This window comes from Drosophila montana, unplaced genomic scaffold (genome assembly GCF_035044405.1).
Source record: "Drosophila montana isolate Dmon_TW-CO22-7 unplaced genomic scaffold, ASM3504440v1 contig_3326_1, whole genome shotgun sequence".
In the NCBI taxonomy this organism is placed as follows: Eukaryota; Metazoa; Arthropoda; class Insecta; order Diptera; family Drosophilidae; genus Drosophila; species Drosophila montana.
The window spans coordinates 524,874-540,982 of NW_026998210.1; the positions used below are offsets into that span (position 1 = coordinate 524,874).

The window sequence follows — 16,109 nt, forward strand, 5'->3', positions numbered from 1 at the left end:
CTTTTCTCAATCTCATTTTCACTGAAAACCAAATCGATTTGCAATCACTCGAATCATTTGGAATATCTAGAATATATTCGAATCATTTGTATTACAAATGTGAACCATGCGCAGCATTTGCTATAGGTAAACGAAAACAGTTATATAATCATGCGATTTACTTGCAATAATTCGAATCATTTGGAATTAATAGAATATATTCGAATCATTTGTATTACAAATGTGACTCATTCCTTTTATCAATCTCATTTTCACTGAAAACCAAATCGATTTGCAATCACTCGAATCAATTGGAATTAATAGAATATATTCGAATCATTTGTATTACAAATGTGAATCATGCGCAGCATTTGCTATAGGTAAACGACAAGAGTTATTGAATCAAACGAGTTACTTGCTCGCAAACGAATGCTTCAAATCATTTATGAGTATTCGAATGATTCGAATGCGTTTGCAAATAACTTAATGATGTTGAGCCTGTTGAGCAAATGGGCGAACACAGCTCGCAAGCTGGCTTTGCCTGCCACTGCAATCGTCGTCCTTTCATTTAGTCAATGCCATTTTCGGTTGCTTTGGCGTGTGGCACAGTTTATGCTGCGCTGCATAGTCATAACAATTCGTTTGGCTGCCGTGCGGCAGGGCCACGTTGTATGCAACGCTTTCGCCTCAGCTATTGCCACGTATCAATGTCCTTGGACTCGCCGTCGCGCTGTGCAGCGGTGCATTGAACTTTGCATGCACGTTGCCTTGGAAATGGCTGCACAAACACGCACACACACACACGCACACACACACACGCACATATCGTGAGGCAGCTCCTGCGCAGTACGTGCCACGGACAATGTGCGGCTATGTGCGGCAGGTCAGTGCGGGCAGAAAGCTCTGCCGCTGCCGCAGCTGCTCCTGACCTACCGCCAGCGTGTTTTAGCTGTGTGTCCTCGTCCTGCGGCGCTGCAAAGTGTGCACACCCCAGCCCTAGCCCCAGCCCTAGCCCCAGCCCTGGCCCCAGCCCCCGTTGCCACAGCAAATGTCTCGCGTGTGTGTGTGTGTGTGTGTGTGTGTCTGTGTGTTTTGTGCCCAAGTGCAAGTTCAATCTATGAATTTGAACGGATTCTGTGCGCGGCCCCGAACCCGGTCCGCACCAGCAGCTGTTCTCTCGCTCTCTCCCCCTCGCTCGCTCGCTCTCTCGCTGTCTCCCTTCGTTGTCCTTGCCAAAATGCAAAGTTCACAAACCAAATACAACAAATGGCAGATTTGAGCACCCAACACTAAAACCCCATTTGCTGCTAACCCCCTCGCCGCCCCTCGCCCACTTTGCCCCTCGCTCAAATCGCACTCCATGCAGCGTGTGCATCAATCTGCAACCTGCATATGTATTCCCTAGAATTTTCATTTCTGTCTCAACAATTACAATTTTTATTTGATTTTTTCCCCTATTTTTGTATACCCTGAACCCATTGAATATGGGCAAAAAGGGTATTATGTATTTGTGCAAATGTATGTAACAGGCAGAAGGAAGCATCTCCGACCCCATAAAGTATATATATTCTTGATCAGCATCAACCGCCGATTCGATCTAGCCATGTCCGTCTGTCTGTCCATCTGTCCGTCCGTCCGTCCGCCCGTCCGTCCGTCTGTCTGTCTGTCCGTCCGCCCGTCTGTCCGTCCGTATGTATGAACGCAAGGATCTCAGAACCTATACGAGCTAGAGACTTGAAATTTTAGCTGTAGGTCCTCCTAGTGCCCGCGCAGATCGGGTTTGTTTCCGATATTCGATAACTTGCCCCGCTTCCAAGTAATCGACATCGAAATCCTGTTTTTTGAGCGATTTCGGCAAATAATATGAGCTAGAGTCACCAAACTTGACATGTAACTTCTAGAATAGTATATATATATATCAAGTATCTTTCATTTTATAGCTATCGCCTGTTGGAAGAAGAGGGTTCAGGGTATCCCATAGTCGGGAGCTCCCGACTAGAACCTCTTGCTAGTTTCATTTTGCTTCTTCTTTTTTTTATCGATCTATAAACAGAAATAGGTCTCGGTATCAGAATTAATTTAATGTGATAGCTGCGCTATGTATCGTATGGACCTTCAATTTGTGGCATTACAGTTGTCTATAGTTCGTGCAAATTTCTATAAATATGGCTTACACATAATTTATAAGCATTCGGGGAATTTGTATTTGCAGTTTTTCGAGCGCTTCGATTTACTTTCATGTTTTCTATGCGAACATATTACATATTTCACATAGCTCGACAACATTTCGATCAGATCAGGTAGGATAGCGAAGAGGCTGTCCTTACAGTTATTCTAGATATGTTGAATACGATGGAAAATGTGTTTTTTAGTAACTTCGCTGTTTATAGTTCAATCTTTTTCCGGTCTTAAATATGGCATACAAGAGTGTATTTATACCAAATTTGTTATTTCGGGTAGAACGGGGGTAGATATCCAGAAAATGAAACATATTTAATCTGTGTATACTAAAAGAGAGCCTAACTGCCTAGTTTAGTGTGCCCAGCTCCTATATTCCTCGAGTTATACTTAAGAAGCAATGTCTCTCAATCGATATATATCGATAATATGGGTGGAATGGGTGTATATATCCAGAAAATGAAATATATTTAATCTGCATTTGCTAAACAAGAGGCTAATTATCAAGTTTTGTGCATCTAGATCCTATATTCCTCGAGCTCTGCTTAAGAAGCAATGTCTCTCAATCGATATATATCGATAATATGGGTGGAATGGGTGTATATATCCAGAAAATGAAATATATTTAATCTGCATTTACTAAAAAAACGCCTGATTGTCAAGTTTGGTATGCTTAGCTCCTATACTTCGCGAGTTATACTTAAGAAGCAATGTCTCTCAATCGATATTTATCGATAATTTGCGTGAAAAGGCTAGATATCCAGAAAATGAAATCTATTTAATCTGCTTTTGCTAAACAAGAGCCTGATTGTCAAATTTGGTATGCCTAGCTCGTATGTTCCTGCTTCAGATACAATGTCTCTTAATCGATATTTATCGATAATTTGTAAATGGGAGCAGATATCGTAAACAAATGCTGATAGAATGTGCTGCAATATGCTGAACAAGAATATTTGTGATTTTCTTCTGCCTTCACACATATCCATCCGAAATACTTCAGAAATTGAATTTTAACCGAGAAAAAAGCCTCTTTACTTTAACAGTGTGTACCTATGACCGTATCAAACAGTGTGACCTCATCGAAAAAGGCAAATAAAAAGCTATAAAACATTTTCTTAGTAACGAGCACAGTCTGTCTCTGTCTAATGCTCAGTTTGATAACTGTTTCGCATTGCATTCTTTACATAAATATCAATTTCCCACTGTCAGACGGATCGATCAGCAGTCGACAGCTACAACAACAACAACAACAACTAGCAACAAGCAACAACAACAAGCAACAAGCAACTAGCAACAACAACAACAACTCGTTCTAAAATTCTCTGCGTCTGCGTCTTTAGAACGTCCGGTGTCTGCGGCTGTGCGATTCGATGTTAAGTTCAATGTTGAAATTAGCATAAAATACCGTTAATTGCATTAGCATTAGTCTGGCCCGCAACGTCAGCGAGCCCCCACTCCCGCCACGCCCCCCCCCCCCCCCCTATAACGCCGCCCTCCTGCAAGTCGACGCTGAGTCGCCTCTCCCACGATCGCCGCCGCTCGATCGCCGACATTCAATTGCAGTTTGTTTATTTATTTTTTTTTTTCATTTATCTTTTTCTCTATTTTTTTCAATTTTTTTTTTATTTATTTTTTATGGCGCATTCTTGGCGCATATGTCACAGCGGCAGCGCTCGTAGCAGTTATCCTTGAGTATTGCGCATACGCGACGTTGGTCGCTGGCTAAATCCGTTGCGGGGCCGCGCTTAACTATTTGCCAATTGCCGTTCAACGATGATCGTATAATTGTTTTTGATCGTAAATTATCGACGATCGCAGCAGCAGCAATCGTTGTCTATACCCTGTAATCGCTCGAAAGTCGCTTGAAATGAGTTATGTTAGGCTCTTGCCCAAAACTAATTCGAAGCAAGCAGCTCTCATCTTATAGGCAATGCTCTAAATGAACTCCCAGATAGAGTTTGTAAAAAAGGTCGTCGAAAAGGTTCAAAATGTTTCGATAACTCATACTCAGAAGCCGCAACAAAGGCAGAGAGTTTTCTATTCCAACTCCATCTTTAACTATCTACAAAGCCATAAAACATATATCTATATTTCGATATCTCCTATCTCAAGTTATCGATCAATATCGATTGTGAGACATAACTCTAAGATCTCAAGATATGTGGCTTCTGGCATAGTATAAACGAGTATTTCCCTTGCCCAAACTTGTTGAGATAGAGCCTTGCGCTTTGCTATATACAACCTTTTATATACCCTTCAGATTTTACAAAGATCGGACTATAAACAAAGAGGAAGCACAGTCTAATTTATGTTATTGGCTTTGTGTGTATAAAAGAAAGCTAGAATGCTTGCAAGGGCAGCTTTTCGCCGAGTCCCAAGTATCTCCTAGTCCCATCTCCTGTCTTCCTAGCCTACAGGGTAACCTGCCAGTCGTGCACTCACCGTGAGCGCATTTCTTGCTAACTGTCATTTTTTTACGATTAGGTTTTACATCTACAAATCTATAAATTCTGGAATGAGAGCATGGACGCTTCCGGAACGAATGCGATAGTCCAAGACTTCCAGGCATGAAGCTCAAAATAATACCCATTAGAAGCTTAGACTGGGATAGATATAGATATAGGATATAGATATAGATATAGATATAGATATAGCTATAGATATAGATATAGATATAGATATAGATATAGATATAGATATAGATATAGATATAGATATAGATATAGATATAGATATAGATATAGATATAGATATAGATATAGATATAGATATAGATATAGATATAGATATAGATATAGATATAGATATAGATATAGATATAGATATAGATATAGATATAGATATAGATATAGATATAGATATAGATATAGATATAGATATAGATATAGATATAGATATAGATATAGATATAGATATAGATATAGATATAGATATAGATATAGATATAGATATAGATATAGATATAGATATAGATATAGATATAGATATAGATATAGATATAGATATAGATATAGATATAGATATAGATATAGATATAGATATAGATATAGATATAGATATAGATATAGATATAGATATAGATATAGATATAGATATAGATATAGATATAGATATAGATATAGATATAGATATAGATATAGATATAGATATAGATATAGATATAGATATAGATATAGATATAGATATAGATATAGATATAGATATAGATATAGATATAGATATAGATATAGATATAGATATAGATATAGATATAGATATAGATATAGATATAGATATAGATATAGATATAGATATAGATATAGATATAGATATAGATATAGATATAGATATAGATATAGATATAGATATAGATATAGATATAGATATAGATATAGATATAACAGATATAGGTAAAGCAGATATTATATGTCGAATTTTAGGCTTCGTACACCCCGTCTATCTATCTAACTATACAAATGCGAAAACGGGACCAGATCCGATATTCATTTTAACTATAATGAGTGAGTGTGTATTATTCGCATTATCGTGTCAACTATGTAGTTTTGTGGGCCAATTTTGACACTTGATTAATGTCTATGTGAGTGCTATATACTCTATATGTGCATATATATAATATATATGGGTCGGAATATGGAGCGCAAAGTAAAACAAAGGATCTTTAGTTAGATCACATAGCAAGTGTGTGTGTTTGTTTGTTTGTTTGTTTGTTTGCCACAGCTCGTTGTTCTTCAAGCTGAAAGAAAGACAAATAAAGTGAGAGTGAGAGGGAGGGAGAGCGAAGGATGGATTGCGCGATAGGGAGAGAGAGAGAGAGAGAGGCAGAGGGAGAGGGAGACGTAGAGAGGGGCAAGCATATGCGTAAAATACTTTGACCTAGATTTCAAATGGTTTCTTATATTTTTTATTTATTTACTTTTTTTTTTTTTCTTGTTTTTCGGTATCTCTCTCGGGAAAGAAAATAATATGTATTTCATTTTTGGGCGGCATGCCCTACGCGGGGCATATCCGCACGCGGGCAGCGCTTGACGTAGGCGTGGCAGCGTGTAGGGCGTGCGGCGGGCGCTGCGGCCGCGAGTTAATTTCGAGCGTGTTTGTTGTTGCTGTTGTTGCTGTTGTTGTTGTTGTTGTTGCTTTATGCCGGGTGCGTGGAATATGAACAAATACACAAAAGCAGCGAGCGAGAGAAAGAGAGAGTGCGAGTGTGAGTGAGAGCGAGAGCGAGAGCGAGAGAGAGGCAAACAAATTGTTAACAAAAAAAAATTCTGTTTAAAATGTTGTTGGCTTTTGTTGCCGTTGTTGCTGTTGTTTTAGCAGCCGAAGAAAGCCACAGAAGAAAGCAGCAAACGAGTGAGAATGATCCAGAGGAGAAAGTGAACGACTAATCGTATACCCTATACCTAGTTCTTAAGAAAGTTGCAGCATAAGATAGCTGTAAGAGCTACCCTCTAATAGGCCCAAAAAGAAGTCAACTTGCAGATGCTCTCTAGAGCGTACGACTAGAGGGATACCCTGTAGACGGGCGTGGAAATGACGACTAAGCGATACCCTGTAAACAAGTATGCATGCGCCAGACGAGTGTGCTCGACACGCAAAGCTCTTAACTAATCCAAACTTGTATTTCGAGCGCATTGCAATGCTCTCTGTTAAAGTAAACGAGCCACAGATACCCTGTAAGCAACTCGACTGTCTGTAAATGATATAGAATGTATCCACTAATTATATACGATCTATAGGAATATGCTAGAGGATCAGTTGAGTCTACTTACTTTTCCAATAATTGCAGGGTATTTTCGTTTCGATCAAATAGTCAGACAATGGGAATATACATACATATGTCAAGCACATATTGCCGTATGCTAGAGGATCAGTCGAGTCTGTTTTCGTCTCTCATAATTCCAGGGTATTCCAAAAGAAAAAAAAAACTTGAACTCGATGACTGCCGCCGATAAGATAAATACTTACCGAAACGAAAAAAAAGAAAGAAAGAAGAAAATCTAAATAAAAAATAGCATAGAATAACAAAAACAACAGCAACAAAAATTCTTTTCCTCTATTTCGAAACGTTGACGATGACGATGGCGACCTACTTGTTGGATGTGTGGGCGTGCCATGCGAGGGTGGCGGGCCACCATAGAAGGGGGAATCCGCTGATGAGCGGGAGGGGGGAGGGGGGAGGGGGAGGTTGGGTGTGCGCATTGTGATACATTCGCGGGGTATACGCATGTTGGGGTAGGGGCTGCCCGGAACAGTCGCGTTCTTTGTGCTTGCGACTCAGCTGTTGTTGTTGTTGTTGTTGTTGTTGTCGTTGTTGTTGTTGTTGTTGTTGTTGTTGTTTATTGTTCGAATATGATTGTAAACAAAAATAAACCTTCAACTTGATACGCGTCCAGGGATGTGTTGAAGGTGCACACACACACACACACACACATGCACAGATAACACGCATTTTTTTTATGCCGATCGTTGGGTGTTGGGGGGTAGAGGGAGAGGGAGAGGGAGAGGGAACGGTGGGCGGCGGGCGGCGGGCGGTGTCTGCTTCTTATACGCGGCGTAGATCGTTTGAGTACATTTATGCTTACCTTTTGATTATTATCGCTGCCCGTTGTTTATCTCTCTTTTTGTACTTTCTTTGCCGTGCCGTCTCTCTCTCTCTCTCTCTCTCTCTCGCTTCTTTGGGCGTGCATGTGTGTGTGTGTGTGTGTGTGTGTGTGTGTATATAGGTCACTAGCAAACATAAATAACGCCCTACACATGTGCCCCAAGCTCATACACTGCACAAAATTAACCCGGCTAAACTAGCTGCAGATATATATGAATATATACATATATACCCCTTTGTAAGCTTTATATATACATATATATATATACATATATAAATATGTTATTGAAATATCATCGAAAACTATTTAGATTTGCTTTCGTTTTATAGGGAAAGTTTGGACATATCTTAATAGTTTAATAACAATTATGATTCAAATCTCAATGTTAACATATAACTTATATTCCTTGAGTAGTGTAACAATAACGATTTTTTCCCCCTCTATAAATGAGCTCAGTTTTTTTTTTGAAAGTTTCAAAACGCATCTCTATTCCTTAAAACATCTGACTTGGTTCTGTTTTAGAGCTGACTACGTCATATGATAAAATACATTATGATTATTTGTAGCACAGTTACACAAATAGTTGAAAGTATATAATAGTAAAATAGCAGTCTCATATTTATATAGTTTCCCACCTTATAAGTGGCTTTGTACCCAACGAACTCGGGAACTGTCCGAGCAAATGTCGGTAAATTTGCCATGTGGCACTAATGTGTAAAACACAGCTTAAATATATTGGGATATTCAGATATACGAGCCCGAGCACAAGAGAATCTAGTACATATATTAATGATATGTGATATGTGATATATATTTATTATTGCATTTATGTGTTGGCATTAAGCTAGCTGTGATTAGCTTCAGATAAGATCTATAACACTTTGTTTCTCCCTTATTATATATTTGCTGCACTTCCTTCAAAGGTTTCTCTCAGTGTAGGCAAGTGGCTTGCATATCGTTTGAGGTGTTTTTCGTTGATTTGCGATAAGTCGATGTATTCAAGGGGCGCATACTGTGCCGCACACCTTTCTGACATTAGCTGCCAGTTGCCCACCCACACACACACACACACACACAATCATAATTTCAAGTTCTTGGCCCAGCGCCCGTCGCCTGTCAATGCTGAGATGAGGATGATGTTCCCTGCTTGGACACCAGACGGGGCGCTGGGTTGGGGGGGAGGAACAAGATCTTTGCCGATTGCACATTGTTGTTGTTGTTGTTGTTGTTGTTGCTGCTGCTGCTCCTGCCACTGGCTGCTGTCATTTAGTGTGCCGACTGTCGACGCAACTGTCAAAATTGACCTAAAAAAAATGAAGAAAAGCCAAATGAGAATTCGAATTCGAATTTGGAAAAGCGCAACAGCAGCAACAACAACAACAACAACAAGAAGAAGAAGAGCGAGAACTCGAACATAGTGTAACTTGATAGCTGTCAGCTTTACCTGCCCCTGCCCCTGCCCCTGTCGCTGCCGCTGCCGCTGCCCCTCTCCCATCTAGAAATCGGAGATAAGAATATGGAATATGGAACAGCTCGCAGCCAAATGGTCACCCAAATTCGTGGCATAACAAATATTTCCCAGCCCAGATCGAATATCGAACAACAACAACAAAAAAGAGATCTTATGCAATGATCGACTAGATATTGACTAGAGGCTATACATATGTATATGGTTATATAGATTACAGATCGGAGACAATTGACAAATGACAAATCTGGCTGGTCGGCTGGTATTCAGCTAAAAGCTAACATATACTTTATAGACTATACAATTTTAATCCATAAATTGCTCAATTATTATTATATTTATTTTGTTTGTTTCAAGTAATTCATGTAAAGTTTCTATTCCATTCTGTTCTTATGTATTTCAGTTCATAGAGGGAATGACGCAGGCATTTCTTTTGCAGCGTTGGACTTTCGTTTTATAAGGTCAGTAAAGTTACAGAATTAAGTACAATTTGTTGCATCTGTTTAGTACTACTTATTAGTTCAAAATAAAAGTTTTGCCCATATATTTCGCGAGCTGTCTCAAATCTTAAGGTTAAAGAGACTGTTTAACGCCCATTGAAAAGGACTCTCATCTTAAGAGGACCTAGGAAGTTATATTGTGATATATATATTTATAGCAGATAAACAGTTTTACAAGACTTTAGCTCGAAATTGAATGCTTGAACTTAGTTTAGTTAGTTTAATTAGTTAGCTTCAATTGTACATAACATATATATATATATATATACCAAATTTGCCAGTTCTAACTCTTCCAGTTCCTGAGATCAATGTGGATAAATATGTTTAAAGTTGGGTTTTTTCTATTTTCGCCCAGAATCTATTGAAATATATATATATATATATATATATATATATATTCATGGTCGGAACGAAAAAAAGCTGAGTCGATTCGGCCAGATCAATATATATATATTGTAGTATTTCTATACGCAGAAGAAGCTTGTCATACTTTTTCGATATCATTGCCCATTCCCAACGATAAATATCGATTCAGTGACATGATTTCTTACGCTTAACTCGGGGAATATATCGATTATATCGATAGGGACATGATCTCCTACGCTTAACTCGGAGAATATATCGATAGGGACATGATCTCCTACGCATAGCTCGAGGAATATATCGATTATATCGATAGTGACTTGACTTCTTACGCTTAGCTCGAGGAATATATCGATTATATCGATAGGAACATGGTCTCCTTCTCATAGCTCGAGGAATATATCGATTATATCGATAGTGACTTGACTTCTTACGCTTAGCCCGGGGAATATATCGATTATATCGATAGGAACATGGTCTCCTTCGCATAGCTCGAGGATTATAGGAGCTAGAGACGCCAAACTTGGTACGTGTGTTTCTTGTGTAGCTATACAATATTATACATATATGTTCATATGTATATTATAAAGCTTAGAAGTATTGCGCTTTGTTTTGAATATCTCTCCCCATTTCGCCGAAAATTTCTTTTGGGAATTATTGAAAATTTCTCTATTCAACTAAATGTGAAAACAATTCATAGAAATTTTCGCTGTTATTAGCTAAAGTGCACTGTGTACACTGCACTTCCGATGCTTAGGCTTCACTGTACTTCGTTGTTGTTAATGTTGTTGATGTTTTTTTTTTCCCCCCATATACATGGAACATGTATAAGCAATAATATTTATGTATATGCTATGTGTCAGCGGCTCGTCGTACCTCGATGTGTACAAATATCTATGACCCAGAAATATTACGCGAATGCCTCACAAAAACAAAAATAATAACAACTGCAATAACAACAACAACAACAACAACCGCAACAACAACAACAACAACAACAACAACCATCAAGTGTCAGCATTTTGCACTTTACCACCAAATTCGCAAAAACACTTTGCGGCTCCCGCCCGCTCTCTCTCTCTCTCTCTCTCTCTCCCTCTCACCCGCTCTCTTTCTCACTCGCACTCCCTCACACTAGCTCTGTCTCGCTTTCGCTCACGCACTCAAACTTCAGTTTGAATTTCGTTTTCGATTTGCTTATGGGCTGCTACCCGCACCCCTGCTCAACACACATACACACACACACACACACACCCCGCCCCGCCCCCCTCCCTTCATGCGCCCCTCTCCGGCCGCAACTCTTCGCACTTCTGTGCTTTGATGCTTTTCCACTTGACATTCGTTTAGAGCCACGAAATGGCCCAAAAGGCAATTTTGAACGCATTTGGGCAACAACAACAACAACAACAACAACAACAATAACGGCAAACGCGAATGTGCCGTTAAGACAGCACTCAATAGTTTTCTTGTTGTTGTTGTTGTTGTTGCTGTTGTTGTTGTTGTTTTCTACCACATTCTACAAAGCGGCGTCGCGACCTGCCTCGACACACACACACACACACACACACACACACATATACACGCACATACACCCCACCGCCCGTTTAGCCCGTCGGCGTCTGTCGCAATACGTGGCGTATACGTAATCTTGTTGTTTTTGCAGTCGTCGTCGTTGTTGTTGTTGTTGTTCTGCCTTGTATTGTTGTTGTTGCTGCTGTTGTTGTTGTTGTTGTTGCTGTTGTTGTTCAGCTGGTGCTGCTTGGGGGCTTTTTATGCAAATGGCGTTCAAGGATTTTTGTGTGAAAGTTGTTGAACCTCATGACTGGCAATTAGAGTGCAACTGCAACTTGTGCGCATTTTTATAGAGTATGCAAATAATTCTATTATCTCTCCATCCCTCACCCTCTCCCTCTCCCACTCCCTCTCCCTGTCTCTCCCACTCTCGAACAGACGCGCTCTCAGTTAATAATAGATCTAATTAGACAAGAACAACAAATATTTGTCAACACAACATTTTGTTGCGACAAATTCGAGCTGAGTTCCAGGATATTTTTGTTTGCCTAATTTTCATTAATTTTTACAAGAAAAGAAACTTTCGCAAATAGTTGCAAATGTGAAGTTTTATAGGCTTTAACGGAAATAGTTTCCGGAAAGGGAAACAACATTTCATGTCCACAAATAAATATATTCATACATATCTACATATATATATTTTATATTAACAAATACCTGAATATTCTTAAATATAAGTTAGATTTAAACAAATCGAATTGAGCGAAAGCCAAGCTGAAAAGGCTTAAAAAGAGATTAAACAATTATATGGAGAAAAAGAATGTTAAATATAGAGAAAGTTAATAAAAATAAAAAAAAAGTTAAATATAGAGAAATATAGATAAATTAAAAAAATAAAGAGAATAATTAAATAAAGAGAAAGTTAATAAAAATTATAATAATAATAATAATAATAATAATAATAATAATAATAATAATAACAATAATAATAATAATAATAATAATAATAACAATAATAATAATAATAATAATAATAATAATAATAATAATAATAATAATAATAATAATAATAATAATAATAATAATAATAATAATAATAACAATAATAATAATAATAATAATAATAATAATAATAATAATAATAATAATAATAATAATAATAATAATAATAATTATGGTTAAATGTAGAGAAAGATAGATACACAATAATTAGAATTAAAAGATAATAATAATAGAAAAGGATGGATAAATATTTTAACAGTTAAATGAAACACAAACTACAAAGATATTTATCAAAGCAAAGTTAAATTTGTAGATAAATTTGCAGAACGAATTATAGAAACAAATTTTAGTTAAAATATAACACATATATATGACAAACTTTAACAAGAGCACAAAAATAATTGAAATAATACGACAATAATATTAATAAATATTTCTTGAAACTCATAACGATCCATTTCGAGCGATTAAACGCAATATTTCCGATATTATTAATATATATATTATCAAAATAAAATTTGTATCCATATAAGATGGATAAAGAATACAGATTTTAGAGAAATAAATCTTTATTCACGTAGGATAGATAATGAATAAAGATTTAAGAATATAGATAAAGTATATCTTTGTCTATATTTGAACATAAGATCTATATTCATATAAGATGGATATTAGATTTTAGAATGTTATTTTATGAAGATAATCTTCATATATAGTTGAACATAAGATCTGAATTATGTATCTACATATATATAGAGAATATCTTTGTCATCTATATTCATATGAGATGGATATAGATTCAAGATTTTAGAACATAGATAAGGAGCTTCTTTATCTACTCTTTCTACATCTTAACAAGTTATCTACATAGACATGGGATAGATAATGAATTTCGATTTTAAAATAGATATAAAATTAAATCTTTCTCCATATAAGATATCTTTTGATATAAAATATATATAGATAAGAATATACCTTCATATAAATCTCAACAAGAAATCTATATTCACAATATATATATATATATATATATATGTATATACAATATATTTAAAGAATATCAGAAATATCGAAAATTGGAATATCCAGGAATATTTACTAGTATTATTTTTACATGATTTCTATTATTAAGGAGACAAAAAGAAAAGTTAAAAGAAAAGAGAAACGCAGTTGATTGAATCAGTTCCTGATTTTGAGAGCCAGAAGCATCTTTTCTTCTGCTTAAAACAACTTTTCCCAAAATCCCAAGTTCTGAAATGCTAGATCCTAAAGTTTATAGGTGTTATATGTGTTTGTTTCTATTATAAAATTGAAAATTGAATCTAAAAAAATAGGATTTTAGCTTTGACAAAGCGAATTCGAGTTTTGTGCAAAAGTGAAAACCAAATATTGCGAGAAGTTTCGAATTTTTGTTGGCCATGTTGCATGCTGCATGCGTGTGTGTGTGTGTGTGTGTGTGTGTGTATCTATGACAACAAATAGGTGTCAAACAACAAAAGCATCAACAACAACAACAACAACAATAAGAGTAAAAAGCTGGCTCAATTGGCTCGGATCACAGGCGACTTCTGGGCAAGCATAGAAACACACACACACACCGTTACATATGTGTATGCGTGTGTGTGTGTGTGTGTGTGTATGTGAGTATTTCCAATATCATCCAAGGATATTTCGGCTGCACTAAGTCCACATGACCTTCCAAAGTTGGTTGACTCGCGGCCAACACAGAAAGAAACATAGAAAGAGATAGAGAGAGACAGAGAGAGAGAGAGCGAGGAGGATAGAGAGTGGTGGGAGGGGGGCAGAGATGACGGCAACTTTTGATTAAGCAACAGAGCACTGCAAATGTTGACAAGTGTCGGGTCAGTGGGAGCTTTGGGCAGCGCGGGTGATGTGACGTCGAGGGCAGAGCAGAGTCTGTGATGCAAGCAGCGCAGCGCAGACCAGACCAGACCAGACCAGAGCAGAGCAGAGGAGAGCAGCACAACGCGAGAGAGCCAAAGCTGAACGACAGCGTGAGAGAGCGTGTGCAGCCCGTTGAGAGAGCGCTGTTGCAGAGCTGTGCACTTGACGAAGCCGTTAGAAGCCAACGGACAAGAGCCAAGAGCAAATGGCAAATGGCAGTTAGCAAAATTGCAACTGCAGCAGCAACAACAGCAACAACAGCAGCAGCAGCAGCAGCGTTAGCAGCAGCGGTAGCAGCGGTAGCAGCTTTTGGGGGCCTAAGGAAAACCCCACGCGCGTTGTCGTTGTTGTCGCCGCTGCTCGGGTTCTGCTCTCGGTTTTCGGTTTCTGTTTCTGTTTTCGGTTTCTGTTTCTGTTTCGGTTCGGTTCGCTGTCGTCGCTGCAAGCGTTTGACAATTTCGCTGCCCGTCGCTGCTGGTTGCTGGGCTGCCAGTTGCACATTTCCGTTATATCCGCCAGACCGCCGTGCAGCAACAGCAGCAGCAGTCGGAGCAGTCAGCGCTTTGACCAATATTCGTACAGTGCGTGGCAACAACAATAGCAATACGAAAAACCAAAAATAAGCGAAACAAAAAAAAAATGAAGTTAATAACTTGAACAACTTCTACTTAAAGCACTTGTAACACTGCAACAACAACAACAACAACAACAATTGCAACGGCAAGTCATTTTCGCATACGCTCGCGCTGCTGCTGACTGCGCAGCTGACGCCAGCGTTGGCGTTGTCGTTGGCGTTGTCGTTGACTTTGTTTTGGCTTCAAGTGCTTCAGAGCTGCAGCAGCCTCTTGCGAGCAGACCGCAGACTGCAGACGGCAGCGGCGGTAGCGCACTGACTTCAGTCGCTTTGTGGCTCGAACGTAGTCAGCGCGCGCATGTTAACAAAAAAAAAATAAGAAACAGCTAAATATATGCATATTAAAAGCCCAAACTACAGACTCCGATTTTTGTTCAAGTGTAGAGTGTGTGCCAAAGTGTTAACTATAGCAAGGCAATAGCAAGTGTAATTGCGAAACAGCAAGAAGAGAAACAAACGAAAAAAGGATCAAAATCACAGCAGCAACAACAACAGCAGACACAGCAGCAGCAGCAGCAGCAGCAGCAGCAGAGACAAAACGCCTACAACTATGCCTGGCCCGGCGCTGTGGTCCGGTGAGTAGCATCGGCGATCGCACCCACTCCGAAACATATGCGAACGCCACAAAGCTCGCTCAAATGCGCGCACGCTCTCTTTGACGCAGCGGGCGCTCTCTCTCTCTCCCTCTCTCCCTCTCTCTTTCTCTCTGGCAGTTGCATATTTCCGCATGCCATCTCGTTTAGTTAGGCGGGCATGCGTGCTTGCTGGGCTGGCGCGCTCTCTGTCTTGCTTGTACGCCCGCCGACGATCGGTGTCATGGACAAGGAAAGAACCCAACAACTTTCACTTGCGCCACAGCAGCCTGTCAGCTGGCCAAGCCGCAGAGAGCGGCTTAAGCCAGAGAGTCGTGTGTAGCTGAGAGTGCAGCAGCAGAGAGCGCAATTAAGCGGAGCTTAGGCGGCTTTAAG

General features: G+C 38.8%; 1 protein-coding gene across 1 annotated transcript in view; it reads left to right on the forward strand.

Annotated features, from left to right (window-relative positions):
• Nucleotides 1-15,716, forward strand: part of LOC135434514 (uncharacterized) — a gene marked incomplete at its 3' end in the record, with an annotated part of 65,969 nt that extends 50,253 nt beyond the window's left edge. The window contains exons 6-7 of the mRNA XM_064691124.1: nt 9,629-9,686; nt 15,552-15,716. Coding sequence (XP_064547194.1) covers nt 9,629-9,686; nt 15,552-15,716 — 223 coding nt within the window. The remainder of the gene's footprint in view (nt 1-9,628; nt 9,687-15,551) is intronic.
• Nucleotides 15,717-16,109: the final 393 nt, after the last annotated feature.